The sequence below is a fragment of the Chrysemys picta genome, chromosome 24, assembly GCF_011386835.1.
Source record: "Chrysemys picta bellii isolate R12L10 chromosome 24, ASM1138683v2, whole genome shotgun sequence".
Taxonomy (NCBI): Eukaryota; Metazoa; Chordata; order Testudines; family Emydidae; genus Chrysemys; species Chrysemys picta.
In genome coordinates this window covers 7,595,746-7,614,778 of record NC_088814.1, presented here as the reverse complement: position 1 = coordinate 7,614,778, position 19,033 = coordinate 7,595,746, and the positions used below count along the sequence as shown (strand labels likewise).

The window sequence follows — 19,033 nt, the reverse complement described above, 5'->3', positions numbered from 1 at the left end:
CCCCCCCCCAAGTACCCAGGGCAGGGGCAGGCAGAGGGACAAGGAGTAGGGTAGGGCTGATTGTGGGGAACCTCTGGTAATATCCTCCCCACCTGAGCCAGTCCTGAGGCCCGTGCCTGTCCATGTAAACTGTGTTTGGGGGGGGGGGGGAGGGGAGGGAAGGGGCACACCTTCATTGAGATCGCAAAGTGCTTTGCGGGCAGGAATGGGTAGCGCTTCCCTGCCAATTCTGGGGGGGAAAGGAGCCGATCCCCTCCCCTCCCCCACCCCGTTCACTCCTTTGCGGTCCTGTTCCCCCATTCACCCACCCTCGATGGACCCTCTGCTCTCCTATCCCCCCATTCACTCCCCCGCTTCCCATTCACTCATCCAGCCGCATCCCCTTCATTCTGACCCCACCACGCCTTAGGGCCCGTCCGATCCCACAGCCTTAGCCCGGCCTTGGCTCTGCCCTCTGCCTCAGCCCCTAAAAAATGACCCTGGTGCTCTTTCAAAATGGTCTATTGGAAACACCCCCCCCCCCCCTTGCACCCTGCTTCCCCCCCAGTTTGCTGGAGATAACTGATGCCCCCTGCAGCCCCTGCCTGGCTCAAGTCAGATCTGCAAGGGAGGGGGGCAGATCAGGTTATTCACACACCCGGCTGATCTTAGACTGGGGTCTCTGGAGCCCCGGTTGAAACCCACTGGGTTGAAACGGACCAGCCGCCAGCTCGGTCCCCGGCTCGCTGGTGGGACCCAGCCAGCTCCCTTCCAGCGGCGTTGCTGCTTTAAGAGCCCCAGAGGCAGCGCGGAGACTGGCAAGCGAGCGGCAGGAGCGAAGCGAGCCCAGCACCGCCCCGCCGCGCAGCGCCGCGCATCCCAGCGAGCTCGGGGCCTCGGAGCAGCGCCGCTGGGGCAGGTAAGAGCCCCCGCCCCCTTGCGGGATCCGGGGGCAGCTGCTAAACTGACCTCTCCCCCCGCCCTCCCCAGGGCTGCTGTTGGGGTCCCCCTTTGATGTGCAATGAAGCAGAGACTCAGGGCTGGAAGGGACCTCAGGAGGCATCTAGTCCAGCCCCCTGCTCCAGGCAGGACCAATCCCAACTCCATCAGCCAGTTTCATCCACCTGAGAGGGTCAGTTTCAAACCTCCCCCCCCCCGCCCCCCCCATTTCCGCGTTTCCACGCCTGGATCCCTGCCAGGAGAAATGCCGCCTTGCTCCGCCAGTCGGGCGCTGGGCGAGACCGGGTGGTTTCAATAGGTGCCCAGCGAGCTGCGTCTCTGACCATCTTCCTCGCCTCCCCCGGGGGCAGCCAGCTCCCCGGATCCCCTTGGCTTCTCCTCCCCTCTGGCCAGGGCTTAATTTGTAATGAACGAGGCGCCCCGGGGGCTCAATCAATTTTTTCTTTTTACATTCATAACTGATGCAGCAGGCCCAGAGGTGCCGGGGCTCTGAACTGCCAAGCCCAGCAGGGCCCCGGGGCCCTGAAGGGCCTGGCCCAGAGGTGCCGGGGCTCTGAACTGCCAAGCCCAGCATGGCCCCGGGGCCCTGAAGGGCCTGGCCCAGAGGTGCCGGGGCTCTGAACTGCCAAGCCCAGCAGGGCCCCGGGGCCCTGAAGGGCCTGGCCCAGAGGTGCCGGGGCTATGAACTGCCAAGCCCAGCATGGCCCCGGGGCCCTGAAGGGCCTGGCCCAGAGGTGCCGGGGCTCTGAACTGCCAAGCCCAGCAGGGCCCCGGGGCCCTGAAGGGCCTGGCCCAGAGTGGCCCCGGGGCCCTGAAGTGCCCGGCCCAGAGGTGCCGGGGCTCTGAACTGCCAAGCCCAAATTAAGCCCTGCCTCTGGCTTTGTGTGGGCTGCAGAATTCCTACTATTGCGGGACTCATCTCTTGAATTTGTTGACACTGATTTTTTTTTGAGGAGGGGGCAGTGAGGGAGGGGTCATGGATTTTATTTTCTCCGCTGGTGGATTTCACTCCCCCAGCTGTGTCCCTCCCCAGGTAAAGATGCGAATTTCAGCTTCCGGCTGTGCGTCGCTTCGGGCATGTCGAAGAGCAACATGTTGTTACGTAATAATCAAAGTAGCTGCTTTCTGAATGGGTTGGGGGGGGGGTGTTACTAGCTCTTGGTTTGAGTCCCCCCTTGCCCCGCAAGCTGGGTGGGGGGTGTCGGTGGGTTTCACATCATGAACCAATTGTGAAGTTTGACGTCTCAGCTGCCGGGCTGTGGGACCCGAGGTTCCGCATGAGAGCAAATGACCTGGGTGGTATCAAGATTGGGTGGGGGCGGGGTTACGAGGGGTGAGCTCACTGCCAGTCACACCCACCCACGCTGCCTATCGCCACCACTTTGGGCCCCGCGGGTGCTGAAGAATGGCTGGATTCAGCAGGGCTGCCCATCTGGGCACGGCTCAATCAGTGGCTTTTTGTTCACCATGTCCGCCCCGCAGAACGGCCCTGCGTCGCTCGCAAGCTGGTACTTTCCAAGTGGGTCCAAAGAAGACGCTCCCTTGCTCAGCTTGTCTCGCTCGTATCCTGGGACCACTGCGCTGACATCTGCCCGTCAGAAACATCTGCCCCCGGCCTATGGTTAGAGGCGAGGCTGCGGGGTGGCAGAGAGGCAACGTGGAAGAAATGAAACGCAATGAGAGATGGGCAGTGGAAAGCCACCAGGCCGGATTCCCCCCTGCCCTGCAATGTGCGCTGTCCTTTACCCGCGTGCAGAGAGTATCCCGGGGCAGTGTTTTGCCCCTATGCTGCGACAAGGGGCAGCGCACTGAAGAACTGGGCCCCGAAGCCCAGCTGCGGCCTAGGCAGCATGGCCCTGAGAACGGGCTGAGGAGGATGTGGTGGGAGCCTGTAGATTCTCCTCAGACAGTGTTGTCAGTTCAGGGAGTGCTGAGCTGGGAGGCAGGATCCCCCTGTCACCACCAAGTGCCTCTTAGATCAGGGCTGGAGTCTGTCAGGGGAGCGCTGTGTGTGTGTGTGTGTCAGGGGAGCGCTGTGTGTGTGTGTGTGTGTGTCAGGGGAGCGCTGTGTGTGTGTCAGGAGAGCACTGTGTGTGTGTGTGTGTGTGTCAGGGGAGTGCTGTGTGTGTGTGTGTGTGTCAGGAGAGCACTGTGTGTGTGTGTGTGTCAGGAGAGCACTGTGTGTGTGTGTGTGTCAGGAGAGCGCTGTGTGTGTGTGTGTGTGTCAGGAGAGTGCTGTGTGTGTGTGTGTGTCAGGAGAGCGCTGTGTGTGTGTGTCAGGGGAGCGCTGTGTGTGTGTGCATGTGTGTGTGTTAGGGGAGCGCTGTGTGTGTGTGTCAGCGTGTGTGTGTGTGTGTCAGGGGAGTGCTGTGTGTGTGTGTTTGTCAGGGGAGCGCTGTGTGTGTGTGTGAGCACGTGTGTGTGTGTCAGGGGAGCGCTGTGTGTGTGTGTGTGCATGTGTGTCAGGGGAGCGCTGTGGGTGTGTGTGTCAGGAGAGCGCTCTGTGTGTGTGTCAGGGGAGCGCTATGTGCGTGTGTGTGTGTGTGTCACGGGAGCGCTGTGTGTGTGTGTCAGGGGAGCGCTCTGTGCGCGTATGTGTGTGTGTGTGTGTCAGGGGAGCGCCCTGTGTGTGTGTGTGTCAGGAGAGTGCTGTGTGTGTGTGTGTGTGTGTGGTCAAAGTGAACTTGTAATGAAGGTGGATGCCGTGCAGCCAGTGCAAATTAGTGACAGACAATAGCGATTCATACATTAGAAACGGAGACCGGTGTGTCCTGGCTCCCTGGACCCTGTTCTAACCACTAGGCCGCACTCCTTCCTCGCTCTGGGAATAGGACCTAGGATGGGACCTAGGATGGAACCTTGACTTCCACGCTCACGGGTGGAGCCGGAAAACACTATGTGGCCTTGTAGATATCCTCCGCCCCCAGTGTGTTGCTGACTCTGCGCCCACTGAACTGCCCTTAGTGGGCGTGTGGGCTGCGTGTTCTCCCCTTGGTGCTCTCTCCTCATCGCGACACTGGTTGGGACGTTTCCTGCCCCGTGAGGTCGTGTCAGCATCCTTCCCGGAGCAATGAACGCGCATCTGCACCCCGGGAATGCGGATGGCTTTCTGATGCGGCTGCAGATTCACACCCTAAGCTGGGACTCCCACTCCGAGTCTCGAAGGAGGCACAGCAGAATCCAGGCACCAGGGACCCAGGGCCAGGTGCCGCGTTAGCGAGCAGCAAAGTGTGCCAGGACTCACAACCTGCTCCAGGATCTGCCCATAGGCCTAGTACCAGGATTCCCACTCCCAACCGCAGTGGGGTGCTTGTGGCAGGGCTCATTCCCAGCCACAGCCGGGGGGGCAGGCGGCACGTCCCAGGGCGGTAGGAGGAAGCCACATGGATGGAGCCATCCCCAAGATTCCTGCTCCCAGCCTCTGGGCTCAGCCAGATCCAGGAACTATCGCAGCTTCTCATGGCCCCAGGCATGAAGATGCTGCAGTCCGGGTCGTGGGCTCATCCTTCTTCAGCCAAGCTGCCACACGGGAGCCTTCGCTGGGAGCAGGATTGCTGTCCTGTTTGCTCAGGCAGGCCGAGCTCATTCCCTGGTTTGGAGTGTGCAACCCCCTCCATGAAACAAACTCCGATTCCATCCTTCTCATGGAGATTCCCTCTGCCTGTCACTCGGGATTCTCTCCACTCAGTGCCAGGGATGGGGCAGAATGGGACAGGTCTAAGTTCACTCCAGCTACGGCTGAGATAGGTGCTAACCTGGGCAGCTGCCGGATGGCTGCTCTATCTCGTACCAACCATCTCCAGCTCATACGGGCCATCCGGGATGCTCTTCACGCTCCTATGGGAGCATCCCCCATCCTCCTCTCATGCTGCCTTCTGAGTCCAGAGCACCTCACTGACGCCAGTGATAATGTTTCTATTCGTCCCTCCTTCCTGGTTTTCTTTGTTAGGGTCGGCTGGGTCCAGCAGCGGAGTTGGCTGGTGTGATCAGACACAGGTTTGTGCAATGCCGGACTGGCAGAGTCCAGATCGGCACGGGCACAGTGCCACCGGCACAGCATGGCGTTCAGGCTGAAACTGGTATCTGCCCCATTCACTCTCCTGAGCTCCGCTCTCCCCCCCCCCCCCCCCCCCCCCCCCCCCCCCCGCCCCCAGACCAATGTGCATGTGGCTTCTGGCCAGGGAACATTCCAAAGGCACCTGCCCAGGGGCTCAGGTGTCTGGATTTGTGATCTGGCGGGTGGGGCGGGAGAGAGAGTTAACCCTTAAAGCACAGAGCAGGGAAAGCAACTGAGTTGCTGTTTCAGTTCTTGTGTCCTCGCCTGGAGGACCCAATTCCTTCCCCACACCCCAAAATGTGACCTGTTTGTCGCTTTGCCCCAAAAGAATGAAATTGATGCTCTGGCAGCTGCTAAGACCGGGCATGTTCATTTCACATGGCTGCATTCCCGTGTGTGTGTGTGTGGTGGGGGGGGGGGGGGGGGAGGGGAAGGGGCGGGAGAGGCCTGGAGTTTGACAGCAGGAGTGGAGCAAAGAGGCTGGCTGGGGACAGAGCCCGCATGCGAGCAGCCTGGGGAAGGTGGTGCCCATCCCGGCTTTGTAGAGAGGTTGTTTCAGCCACGGGGGCCTTTCAAAGCTGGGGGGGGGATGGGGGGGGGGTTGGAGGAGAAGCTGATCTGGATGTTGCCTCCTGTGACCGGAGGTGGCATGTCGCCGAAGCAGGGAGGAATTCGACGCCGAGTCTCTTCCCTGAGGAGTTCACAAGCAGTACGTGGGCGGGAGGGTGCGGAGAGCTGTGGCCCCCGGAGGCTAGCTCCCAGCACACGGGGGCTACAAAGCCGGGCAAACCAGCCTTTTTGGAATCTCCCCCAGCAGCGTGGAGCAGTTAGATGGGCCTGCATTGCCCCTGGGTGGAAGGGAAGCGGGCTGACCGGTTCACACTGTGCTCAGGTGAATCTGGATCACCTGCAGCAGCAGCGCCGGGGCCTCTCTAGTTGACCCTGATGGCCTGTCAGGTGCAGAGGTGGTCCTGCAGCCCACATGGCTTCAGGAGCAGCGTCACTTAGCACCATAGGGACCGGCCCTGTCCTGGACTGGGAGAAGGGCCCACGGGCCCTCCCCTTGCGACCTGTCCTTCCCCCGTCCTCCCCCACCAGCTCGGATCCCTAGCCAGCTCCCTGGCAGCATCTCCAAAGGGCGGTAACCTTGAGGGGTGGGCTCTCGGGCGGCTCCCACTGCTTCCATATTGTTCTCCCGCTCCAGTGTTGCTATGGCAACCGGGGAATTAGCATCTCCTCAGTGTGCCAGCAGCTTGTCCATGGCCCTGTTTCCTCAGCGCAGCCCCGTCCTGGGAGGATGCTGTGGGCTCAGCCATCCCTTCTTCGGCTGCTGGCTCCAGGCCGGGATTCGGAGCTGGGAGAGGCCGAGAGAACCACAGGGTCTGGCTGTGGCCGGCAGCCTGGACAGATGCGCCCCCCCTTTGCAGGCATCATAGACGGGTCCTGGCTCTTCCCTGCCACAAGGGGCGCTAGACGGGCGAGGCCTCATACAGGGCAGCCTGCTGTGGCTCCGGGGTCCTGAGCCGACTAGATTTTTAACCCCCTTGAGTTCACCGGCCCCGGGAGGCTGTCGCTGCCGTGGACGGGTGGGAATGTGGGGTGACGGGTGGCTTTTCAGGGCGTGGGCTCCCTCCGGCACTGAAAGGGTGAATGCCGTTCCAGTAGCAATCCCCGTCCCGGGCAGGATTTTAGGGAAACAACTGCAGACAAGGTTCCTGTCGTCTCCCAGAAGGGGGCGCTGTGGGGGATGGAGCAGGAGTGCTGGCTGTGCAGGAGGGGGGTTCCCAGGTACTCCAGACCCTCCCAGAAGGGGGCGCTGTGGGGGATGGAGCAGGAGTGCTGGCTGTGGTGGTGGTGGTGGGGAGCTCCCCGCTGCCCCTGCCTCAGACTGCAAACATCCCTTCTTCTGGCACATGGTGCCCGGTGAACTCGGCGTCTCCTCGGCTCCTGCGTGTGGAGATGATGCTCCAGTGACCCCTGGTGGGAAAGGGCTGAGAGTGGCTCTGAAGGCGGGCGGCTGGTCACTATGTGCTGTGTCTCCTTATCCCTCTCCCTCCCTCCCCACTGGCAGTCGGGTGGCATTCCCCACGGGGCCCTGATGTGCCAGGAATCCGGACGGGACTTGTATGCCCACAGCAGGGGTAGCGCAGGGGTTGCTAGATTGACGGCATCCTGGGGCTATAGGCTTCCCCCATATAGCTCCTTTCCGCTGTGTCCAGTGCCCCCTCCCGCTAGCCCCCGTCTCTTCCCCCTTCGAGTGACTGGCTTTCACATTTTCCTCTCTCCATAGATCCCTGTGTGTGCCCGTTCAGAGGTGCGCTTGTCACCTGACGCCCCAGCCCTGCCCGAACCGCGCCAGCTGCTGAGATGCCTGTGGCTGCTACCAACTCCGACTTGGGTAAGACGCCCTTTCCGGGCTGGCATTGTGAAACGTCGCCCGGGCCCTGCTTTCCGTTGTGGGCACAGGGCACCCTCGGTCTGTGCCCCTCACCACCCCTGAACTCCCACGGGGCTTGGGCAGCTCTCCACCGAACACCCAGCATAGGTGGACACTGGAGATGGGCCCAGGCCGCCAAGTTTGGACTCAGATTTAAGAGCTCCCCACGACAAGCTCTTGGGTGTGTGAGGCTTGGCCCAGAAGGGGCAGGTTGACTGACTCCATCTCTACCGCCTCCTCAGCTGTGAGATCTGGACCCTGCTCTGAGCTGGGATGGGAGACTGCCCCATAACAGAAAGCCAGTTCCCTCGCCGCGCCAGCGCTCCCGCCTCTGCCCCGCCAGGTCCCTCGGATTGTCTAGCTGGATTTTAGCGGTGTCTGCTTCATCTCTCATGTCAGGAGGATGGTTTATTAGCGGGGTTATGGGAGAGCACCCCAGAAGCTTTCTAAGCCCACTGGATGGGGCTGTCCGTGCCCCAAAAAGCTCGCTGTTCGTTCCTTGTGCTGCAGGAGCAGCTGGCTGCTGGCGGGGAATGGAGGGGACAAGTGCCCAAGTAAGAGGAAGGATGGCTCAATGGTTAGAGCACTGGCTTGGGACTCAGGTTCAATCCCCAGCTCTGCCACATTCTATATGTGTGACCTTGGGCAAGTCACTTAAGGCCAGATTTTTAAAGGTATGTAGGCACCTAACTCCTATTGAAGCCGATGGGCATTAGGTGCCCAAGTACCTTTAAGAATCCGGGCCTGTCTGTTCCTCAGTTCCCCCATCTGTAACGGGGCTAGGAGGATAAATACATTAAAGATGGCAAGACACTCAGAGGCCACGGGAATGGGGGTTATAGGTGTATGTGAAATGAACTACCTGACTTCTGTGCTGAGAGCTGCGTTTTGGGGGTCCTGATTATTCTGGCTGGGGGGACGGGGGGGTGCAGGACACCAGGCTGTTCTGAACGCTCGTCCCCTGTGAGGTGACGTGGGTCAGCTTCATTGGAGGGGACGAGTGGCTGGGAGCCAGATCTGCTGCTGTCTCCCAGCCTGACCCCCGCTGCCTCCCCTGGAAGGGGTAGAGGTGATGCCGCGGTCACGGGCTGGCACAGCAGGGTTTGGCTGAGGCGAGATGGAGGCTGGATCGGTAGCTTCTCTGCCATCAGTACGGCCGGCTGCGGCTGCAAAGGTCGCTTCCCCTCCACCCGCTTGCTGGGATGCTGGTACTGACCGACCGACCGCACCGCCTGCTCGCCGGTGTCCATGGAAACGCAGCTGCAGAAATTAAAGAGGCCGCCCGGAGATTCTGGGCTGGGCAGTACGGAAGCATCTGCCCCCGCTGGAGTGTATTACCCCCCCAGGCTGGGGGGGGACAAGACAGAATGGGGCCTGAAGGGGGGGGGATGAGATCGGGAGGGGGCAATGGGAGAGGAGCAGTGCAGGAAGAATGGGGGGGGGTACGCCATGGGATGGGGGGAAGGGCTTTGGGTGAGTGAGGGGGACAGTCCCCCTGCTCCTGATTGGTTCTGCTGGCTGCACCCTCACTCTGGGCTGCAGCTTCTCTCTCTCGAGCTGGCCTGCGTATCCTTTGATGCTAGTAAATGCAAAGGTGTGCGTGTGTGTGTGTGTGTGTGTGTGCGTGTGCGTACGCACAGCTTCTGCTCCCTACCTGCCCACCTCTAACCCTCTTACATTTAATTAAACCTCTTCTCTTTAGCTGGTGATTACATTGTAGGTCAGGCAGGAATCCTGGGGCTGCGCTCTAAGCCAGTTAATGGCACACCCGGGCCACGGGGCTGGGCCAGACCCCAAGGCTGGAGGAGAGCACTGGGAGTGTGTGGCTTGGGGAACAGGTGGGCACATGCCTGCGTGTATGTGCGTCTGGCATGGGGCGTGTGCCTGTGGGGGCGTGTGCCTGTGCACCTGAGCGTGGGTGTGAGCGCACGGCTGTACACCAGTGTGTGGGTGTGAGCATACAGCAATGTACCTGAGCGTGGGTGTGAGCGCACGGCTGTACACCAGTGTGCGGGTGTGAGCATACATCAATGTACCTGAGCGTGGGTTTGAGCGCACAGCTTTTGCACCAGAGTGTGGGTATGAGCGCATGGCTGTGCACCAGAGTGTGGGTGTGAGCGCACGGCTGTGCACCAGAGTGTGGGCATGTGCATGCCCGTGCACCAGAGTGTGGATGTGAGCGCACGGCTGTGCACCTGAGCGTGGGTGGAGGGTGGAGCCAGGGCCGCATTTGAATGGGAGACCTCTCAGGAGCAGCCCAGACGCTGCAGGGGAATGTGGTAGGGGGCTCAGGAGGGGGCGCTCTGCCCTCAGAGCCAGTGCTGACCCCCGTGCATAAATTTGAGCTGCTGGGCACTTGTGTTCCTCAAGGGTCCTGTGTTTCCTTTGTGAAACTTGGGGTGTTACCTTGGCATCTAGGCTGTTTCCTAAGGCAGGTGCCTCCATTCTGCCCCCCTGTGGTTTCAGCAGGGTGCTGCTGTGTGGCGCTGCAGGGAGCTGCTAATCAGTAGCTGTGTTCCACCCCAGCACTGGCTGCATCTCCATCGTGGTTGTATCGCACACTGGGAGGTCCCTGGGGGTGAAACAGCTGGAGAAACACAGAGAGGGTTGAGTGGGGTCTCAGGGCCTCTGTGTAAAATGAGGCAGGACGGCCTGTGGGTCAGGCACGGCCCTGGGACTTGGGGAGCCCCTCTCTGCCACAGACTCCCTGTGTGAGTCACTTGGGTCTCTTTGCCTCTGTTTCCCCCTGTAATAGGATGAGCAGAGCCCAGGGGGTCAGGAACAGCAGAGGTGGGGGTGCCGGTTTGCATAGAGACCAGGTACATTTCTCTCCATCCCCTCCCTCCCCCACCCAGGCCAGTCAGGGCTGGGAAGGGGGTTGGGGTGGGGGATGGGGTCAGAGTGGGATCAGATATAGGGTGGTGGGAAGGGGTCAGGCTGGATGGGTGGGATGCGGGTCCAGCAGGGGTCTGGGATGGGGTCTGGGTGGGGAGGGGTGAGGCAGGGGGGTGGGATGGGGTGAGGTGGGGGTAGTTGGGGGTGGGAAGGGGTCAGGCAGGGGGTGGGATGGGGTCTGGGTGGGGTGGAAAGGGGGTTGAGTTGGGAGGATGGGGTTAGAGTGGAATCTGGGGTGGGGAGTTGGTGGTCAGACGGGGGTGGGATGGCATCAGGCAGGGTGGGGTGGGAAGGGGTCAGGCTGCGGGGGGTGGGAAGGGTCAGGCAGGGGTGGGATGGGGTCAGGCTGGATGGTGGGTGAGAAGGGGGTTGGGTTGGGGGATTGGGTTAGAGTGGATCTGGGGTGGGGAGGTGGTGGTCAGGCAGGGCGTGGGATGGGGTCAGGGTGGGTGGGAAGTGGTCAGGCAGGGGGTGGGATGGGGTCAGGCTGGATGGGGTGGGAAGGGGGTTGGGTTGGGGGGATTGGGGTTAGAGTGGGATCTGGGGTGGGGAGGTGGTGGTCAGGCAGGGGGTGGGATGGGGCAGGGTGGGGTGGGAAGTGGTCAGGCTGGGGGTGGGATGGGTCAGCTGGGATGGGGTGGGAAGGGGGTTGGGTTGGGGGGATTGGGGTTATAGAGTGGAATCTGGGGTGGGGAGTTGGTGGTCAGACGGGGGGTGGGATGGCATCAGGCAGGGTGGGGTGGGAAGGGGTCAGGCTGCGGGGGGTGGAAGGGGTCAGGCAGGGGGTGGATGGGGTCAGGCTGGATGGGGTGAGAAGGGGGTTGGGTTGGGGGGATTGGGGTTAGAGTGGGATCTGGGGTGGGGAGGTGATGGTCAGGCAGGGCGTGGGATGGGGTCAGGGTGGGGTGGGAAGTGGTCAGGCAGGGGGTGGGATGGGGTCAGGCTGGATGGGGTGGGAAGGGGGTGGGGGTTGGGGGGATTGGGGTTAGAGTGGGATCTGGGGTGGGGAGGTGGTGGTCAGGCAGGGGGTGGGATGGGGTCAGGGTGGGTGGGAAGTGGTCAGGCAGGGGGTGGGATGGGGTCAGGCTGTGGGGGGTGGGATGGGGTCTAGTCTAGGTGGGGTGGGGTGGGAAGGGAGTGGGACGGGGGGTGGGACTGCGAGGGGGAGCAGGTGATTTGGGGCGGGAGGGGCTCAGGCTGGGGGTGGGGTGGGTCGACGCTGTCCCTTTAAATTTGTATCCGTCCTGGCTTAACGTCCTTGGATGTAATCCCTTCCTGCTGCCATGGCAACGAGGGTATAATAGCGCCAGTGCCAATGCCCGCCTTAAAGGGGTTAAGGCACCAATGCCCCCGGCCCCTGGGGAGGGACTTGGGACCGGGGCCTTTCCCACCTGCCCGGTGCACCATCCCCTCCCCCGTGGTACTGCTCATCCCCCGCCGCCCTTACGCCCCTGCTGGCAGGAAGGGGTTAATAATTCGGGGGGGCATGAGGCTTACCCCCTGCCCCATTGAGAAGGGGACAAAGGCAGGGAAGGGGCAGGGGGAGCAGAGCCCTGCAGGCAGGCTGGGCTGGGCGGGTCTTGGGCTGAGCGGGGCGTGGGGGCCATGTGGGGCTGGGTGTGTGAAGCTGTGGGGGTGTGTGTTGGGTGGGGCTGTGTGTGTTTTGTGTAGCTGTGTGTTTGTGCATCATGTGGAGCTGTGGTTGTCAGTATGATCAGTTGTGTGTGTGCGCTGGGTGGGGCTCTTGTGTGTGTGTATTTGTGAGCCGTGTGAAGCTGTGGGGGCCAGTGTGATCGTGTGTGTGTGTGTGTTGCATGGGGCTCTGTGTGAGTTTTGTGTAGCTGTGTGTTGTGCACCGTGTGAAGATTGTGTGTGTGTTGGGTGGAGCTGTGTGCTTGTGTGTGTATGTGCTGTGTTGGGTGGGTGAGAAGCCGTGGGTGTCAGTTTGATGTGTGTTGTTTGTTGCGTAGGGTTGTGGCGTGTGTGTGTGTGTGTGTGTGTGTGTGTGTGTGTGTGTGTGCCTGTGTACAGGGAGGGGGCTATGCATGGAGTGGGGAGAATCAACCTTCCCAAAGCTTCAGTGCTCCCAGGTGTCATAGTTAACCCCTTCCCTGCTGCACTTTCCATGGGATGCAGCCAGCCAGCCCTGGGACCCTGGACCTCTTCTCCATTGCCTTGAGTAGTCGTTTGTCCCAGTGGAAAATGGGGTCAGTCATTCCCGTTGTGGATGTGAATGACTGCAGGTGGCGTGGGGCGTTGGAGAGCCGGACCCGTTGTGTCTCTGTGGGCGAGCCCGTTCGTGTGCACAGCTGGGGGGGAAAGCACCTCATACCTCAGCTCTCTTGATTACTGTATGTGTGTATGGGGGGGTGTTCACTGAAAAATCCCAAGCCTGCTACAGAATAATGATACCAACATTCAGTGCTGGTATTGGGCTTCTCCTCCGTAGATCTCAGAGGGGTGTCTGTTATTAGTCCCCATTTTATACATGGGGAAACTGAGGCACAGAGAGAGGAAGTGACTTGCCCAAAACCTCAGTGGCAAAGACAGGAATAGAACCCAGGAGTCCTGATTCCCAGGCTCCCTGCTGGAACCACTAGACCCTACTTCCTTCCTTTCAGATTCATGGAGGGTAGGTCCATCAGTGGCTATTAGCCAGGATGGGCAGGGATGGTGTCCCTAGCCTCTGTTTGCCAGAAGCTGGGATTGGGTGACAGACCATGGATTACTTGATGAACCTGCCTGTTCATTCCCTTTGGGGCACCTGCCATTGGCCACTGTCAGAGGGCAGGATACTGGGCTTGATGGACCTTTGGTCTGACCCAATATGGCCGTTCTTATGTTCTTGGAGCTAGCAGTAGGACCCAGGAACCCTGACTCCCAGTCTCCCTGCTGGAACCCGTGGGAGATAACTGGCAGTAGAACCCAGGTGCCTTGATTCCTTGTCCCCTTCTGTAACTACTAGGCCATGCTCCCACCGGCTCAGAACAGAGTCCAGGAGCCCTCCCAGGACTCTACTCTATCCATTAGGTAACATGTGGCGCTGAGAATAGAAACCAGGAGTCCACTTCCCAGACCTGTAGTAAGTCCACTAGGACCACACCTGCCCCAGGCTCCAGTTCCTGGTGCTGATCCACTCACTGGCGGGCTTTGCATTGGCCGGCTGGTCTCTCCAGGCAGCAGGGCTGGTGGGGTCACAACTCCCCCTTAGGCGGCTGCTCTCGCCCACCTTTGCCATCTGGTGCCAGCACTGCCTGTGCCAATCACGCTGCCGGCATCCGAGCTGGCTGATTGGCTGGCATTTTGGGGAGATGCCTGGTCTTCTCTCCAGCCAGTGGCTTCTGCCTCCTCCGCCCTTCCCCACGCTGCAAAAGCGTCGGGTTCAGCCCCATCCATCGCCTAGGCGGGCGAGCTGTCAGGGCAGCGGGATCTGGAGACGGTCGCCGTGGCAGCCAGCTCGGGTACCCGCGTCTCTGAGCAGCAGTGTGGAAAAGCCTGTCTCGGAGCATCCCTGACCGCAGCCATGAGCAGCAGCCCCGCCAGTGGCGTCTCCTTAGAGGGGATCTCGCTGGATTCCTCGGAGGAGTCCGAGCTCCGCAGGGAAGGTAGGGAGAATCCATGGCGGGGGGGAGGCTGCTTCTGGCATCATGAGGGGGATTGGCTCCCCCCGCCCGCCTTCCCTGCTGCCTCCGGGGCTGTGGTCCGAGCTGAGCTGCGACGTGAGATGTCGGAGATGCTGGCGGGGGGGAGGGCTGAAGACAGGAGGCCAGCGACGGAGCAGCTAATCCCCCAGCAAAGGAAGGAAAAGGGGCACCGAGATGAGTGGGGGGCAGGGGCTGTGCACGAGTCAACCCTGCCCCCAGGAGAACCACTGCCCCCCCATTTCCCCACTGCCCCTTTCCCCTAGGGGTGGAAATCTAGGTTCTGCCCACCAGGAATGGGCACAGGGCAGGTGGGTTGCTGCAGGCTGGGAGCTTTGCCCAGATGGCAGCTCTGCTTGGAATTCGGGGGGCAGGGAGGGGGTGGGTCTCTGGGGGGGTTGGTCCCCGTCCATCATGCTTTTCCCATCCCTTCCAAAGAGATGAATGGGGCGGGGATATTCCCTCCCCCTGCTACGCAATAGCTGATCTCTGGGGGGGTGGGACACGTCAGTTCAGCTCCCCCCACCTCTGTATTGGCACATTAAGGCATTGTTGCTAACTGGGGCTTTGGGGACTGGGACCAGGGTTTTGGGGTCTCCCTGTGCCCTTGGCTCACCCCAGGGTCTGTATTGGGGAGGGGGTTCGGTATATATAGTGCAAGAGCTGGGTGCCAGAAGGGGCCCTTTACTTTGCTGACCAGGGCATCGCTCGCCCCGTGGGTGGCTCTGTGCACTCTAGGGAGCCCCCATTGACTCTAGTGGGGTATCCCCGAGGGCAGGAGTTGGCCTGTAGTTATTAATACGGGCATTTGGGGGAAGGAAAATTGGATCCACGTCTCTTATCTCCACTGAAATCTCCACTGAAATGCACTGGACTAAAGGGGTTTCTCTGGGGGGCAGGCTGGAAATGAATAATTTCCCTTGTGTTTAGACAGTGGTTTATAAATGGGCAGATGCAGTGCTGGGAGCAACTGCCTCAGCGGGTCCCTGAGGTGGTGACAGAGGGGGGTTGGCATCCCCGACTGGAGACTGGTACCTACAACAGCCTCAGAGAGGAGGGTGCCGAGGGTTGTTTCTCTCCTTGGCCTTTCACCCTCTGGGCTTGGAATCCACCAAGGATCAACGCATCAAGGTGTCTGGTGCTGAAAGCCTGGCGCCTGGGTAGTCTTGACACCCACCGCACGGGTGGACACAAGGGGCTTTCTTTCTTTCAGGGATAGTGGTGGAATAGCAGGAGATGCTGCAGATAATCATCAAGGAACCCTGAGGTCCATAGATGGCTCAGGTCTGAGGGACATCAGCAGAGCTGTGTGTACTGGGGAGCCCAGGATTGCAATGGCAGAGTACATAAGAACCGTCACACTGGGTCAGACCCAGGGTCCATCAAGCCCTGTATCCGGTCTCTGACAGCGGCCGAAGGCAGATGCTTCAGAGGGAGTGAACAGAACAGGGCAATTTCAAGAAATCCATCCCCCGTCGAACAATCCCAGATTCTGGCAGTGGGAGATTTAGGGACACCCAGAGCATGGGTTGCGTCCTGGACCATCTTGGCTAATAGCCATTGATGGATCTATCCTCCATGAGCTCATCTAATTATTTTCTTAACGCGGTTATACTTTTGGCCTTCACAACATCCCCTGGCAAGGAGTTCCACGGGTTGATTGTGCGCTGTGTGAAGAAATACTTCCCTTTGTTTGTTTTAAACCTGCCGCATATTCATTTCATCAGGCGACCCCAAGTTCCTGTGGTATGTGAAGGGGTAAATAACATTTCCTTATTCACTTTCTCCCTACCAGTCATGATTTTATAGACCTGTATTGTATCCCCCCTTAGTCGTCTCTTTTCTAAGATGAACAGCTCTGGTCTTTTTAATCGCGCCTCATATGGAAGCTGTTCCAGCCCCCTAATCATTTTCATCGCCCTTCTCTGCACTTTTTCCAATTCCAACTCTTTTATTATGTGTCCCTTTCCTAATGGTTCCCAACATTGTGTTGGCTTTTTTTGACTGCCGCTGCGCATTGAGCAGGTGTTTTCCGAGAACTAACCACGGTGACACCAAGATCTTTTTCTGGAGGGGTAACAGCTAATATAGACCCCGTCCTTTTGGGAAACGTAATCCCAACTCTCCATACAATGTGCATGACTTCGCAGTTCTCAACACTGAATTTCATCTGCCAGTTTGTTGCCCAGTCACCCAGTTCAGTGGGGTCTCTTTGTAACTCTTCGCCGTCTGCTTTGGACTCGGCTATCTTGAGTCATTCTGTGTCGTGTGCAAATTTTGCCATCTCGCTGCTCACCCCCTTTTCCAGATTGTTTCTGCATGGGGTGAGCAGCACTGGTCCCCGTGCAGATCCTTGGGGAACGCCGCTATTTACCCCTTTCCATTACCCCACGACTGCGTCCTTTGCTTAAGAGCTTTTGGTGAGAGACGTTGGTTGGGGCTACACCAGGGGTTCTCAACCTTTTTCTTTCTGAGGCCTCCCCCACCCCACATGCTATAAAAATCCCACAGCATTGGGGGTAGCAAGCAGGACAATTTCCGAGGGCCCCACTCCACAGGGCCCCCCGCGAAGCTAAGTGGATTGGGCTTTGGCTTCAGTCCTGAGAGCAGGGCCAGCTCTGGCTTTTTTGCCGCCCCAGGCGAAAAAGCCTCTCGCCGCCCCCGGCTCCCCCGGTGGGGAGCGCGGCAGGGGAGGGCGGTGAGCCCAGCCGGGGCCCCGCTCTCCCCGACCGGCCGGAGCGCCGCCCCCCTCCAGGTGCCGCCCCAAGCACCTGCTTGGTGGGCTGGTGCCTGGAGCCGGTCCTGCCTGAGTGGCAGGGCTTTGGTTTTTTGCCCTGGACCCCAGTGAGTCCAACGCCAGCCCTGCTCTCTGGCTTATTTTGGCGCACCCCCTGAAACCTGCTCGCGGCCCCACAGGGGCCCTGGACCCCCAGCTGAGAATTGCTGGTCTACGCTACGGAGTTAGATCGACACAAGGCAGCTACCGTGGAAATGGCAACGTGTCAATTTCATGCTGTAACCGCCTCGCTGCGCCGACTTACTAACTCCACCTCCGCGAGTGGGGTAGACTCTAGGTCGATGCAGTGTCCGTGTAGATGCTGCGTTGTGATATTTTCTCTTTCGTTATCTATCCCTTTCCTGATTGTGTTGGCTTTTTGGAGTGCCGCTGCATTGCTTACGTCAGGACTGTCACTGGCTTTCGGGAGCCGTCCCACCATGCCCCCCGCGGACAGTACAATCGAAGCAAGCGCTCCTGGTGAGGAGGCGTGCCGCCGACACGAGCAGCGCCGTGTTGACACGCACAAGCCATGTCGTTACTGCGACGGCTGCACGCTGGCCTCAGTTCGGTCTCTGGAAGCCTGCAGCTCCTGTGCTCCCCAGGCCAGAGATGCAATGGGGACTGACGGCTGGGAGGATGTGACCCCTTAGCCGGCTGGTGACCCCTGCAGATTAGAGCTGCTGCTTGTTTCAGAACTGCCTCTGGGTTAACCGTTTAATGGCAGGACTGTCAAAACGCCATTGTGCTGAGCCGCGGGGTCTTGCTTCTCAGCCTGTGTTCGTTGAAACGTCTCTGCTCTTCCCTTGTGTGGAAGTCCGGCTCCAGAGAGTTTGGCACGGGGGCGGGAGGGATAGCTCAGTGGTTTGAGCATTGGCCTTCTAAACCCAGGGTTGTGAGTTCAATCCTTGAGGGGGCAATTTAGGGATCTGGGGCAAAAATCTGTCTGGGGATTGGTCCTGCTTTGAGCAGGGGGTTGGACTAGATGATCTCCTGAGGTCCCTTCCAATCCTGATATTCTATGCGGGGCACACATTTGCCTGCACCCGTGCCTACATTTCTACCCGGGCTCTGTAGCACACATGTTGTCACCCACTTGCACTTACCACCCACGTACACATGTGGAGACGGAGCTAGTGCACGACTCGACCTGTATGTTCAGACACCTGCACGCAGATACCGGGGCGCTGGCTTAGGCACATCCCTGCCCAGACTCAAAAACACATTCGCACGTGCAGCTACATGTGTGTGCATTCGCACGCCTACATCTGCCCATTGGCACCTTGAGGCCCTGTCGTGCACTAGCACCCTGTTGTGCGAGGTGCTGTACGAACCCAGAACAAAGTCACTACCTGCTCCAAGGCACTTGGTGCATGCGTGTGCGTTCGCACATGTGCCGACTCACAGATCTGTACTGTCCATCCCTAATGCTGCGTGTGTTCCCCCACCCCATTGGCTTGCACACAGATGTGTTTATCTCCCCCTCCCCCCCGCCTCTAAAAACATTATTTTTATTCACATTACCGCAGCAGGAGTCCAGGAGAAGGGTCTGATCCGCTGAGCGCCACCCCCTGGAACGCGGGCAGTACGGAGCAGTAAACAGACTCCAGCCTGGCTGCTCACCCCCGCCCCCCAACCACGCTCGACTGCTGCGCTTAGTGGCCCGGAGCCAAATCTCCGCATCGTTTCACTTATTAATGAGCTTGGTGGATGGGGCATTCAGGGACAGATGCTCGTCACTTGCTGCCTCGGTGGCTTGTTTGTGTTTTGGGGGGGGAGGGGGATCCGTTCCTGAGCAGTCGAGGTGCATTGCGAGGCGTTTTCCAGTGAGCCGGCTGGTCCAGGCTGCGGTCCTACCGGTGCCCCAAATCCAGGGTTTCTCCCATAACACCCCCCACTCCAACTCCTGAGGGGGATCCGCCTGAACCCTGGATTCCCCACCTCACCCCATAAAGGGATCTACCAAATCTGGGCTGTCTCCTCAGAACTCCCCCAACCCCTAATGGGATCCCCCCAAATCCAGGATTGCCCCTCACCCCACCCGCTCACTTGTACCCCTCCTAGGTTCTGCCCAAGCCTCATATTTCTTTTCCCCAAACCTCCTGAGCCACTGATTTCCGCCCCCCCCGCCCTTCACAAAAAAGTTGCTATAAATATTCCAGTGTGTTTAATATTTAACTCCCCCGAAGGAGATCGTTGCTGGGCAGAGTCCAGGTGGATTGTTGGGGCTGCTCCTCCCGCAGCGGGGCTATTGCTTGGGGCGGGGAGCTCACCCCGGGAGGGTGGGT

At 59.8% G+C, this 19,033-nt stretch overlaps 1 protein-coding gene across 5 annotated transcripts in view; it reads left to right on the top strand.

Moving 5' to 3' along the window:
* Positions 1 to 782: 782 nt before the first annotated feature.
* Positions 783 to 19,033, top strand: part of MPP2 (MAGUK p55 scaffold protein 2) — a 43,568-nt gene continuing 25,317 nt past the window's right edge. For 2 of the 5 annotated variants that reach the window (XM_042844491.2, XM_005301944.4), the window contains exons 1-2: positions 783 to 898; positions 7,287 to 7,394. In XM_042844491.2, coding sequence (XP_042700425.2) covers positions 7,364 to 7,394 — 31 coding nt within the window. In that variant the 5' untranslated portion in view covers positions 783 to 898; positions 7,287 to 7,363. Of the gene's footprint in view, positions 899 to 1,003; positions 1,112 to 7,286; positions 7,395 to 13,730; positions 13,934 to 19,033 lie in introns of those variants that run through there. The other 3 variants (XM_065577362.1, XM_005301943.5, XM_005301942.5) reach the window with 3 other exon arrangements.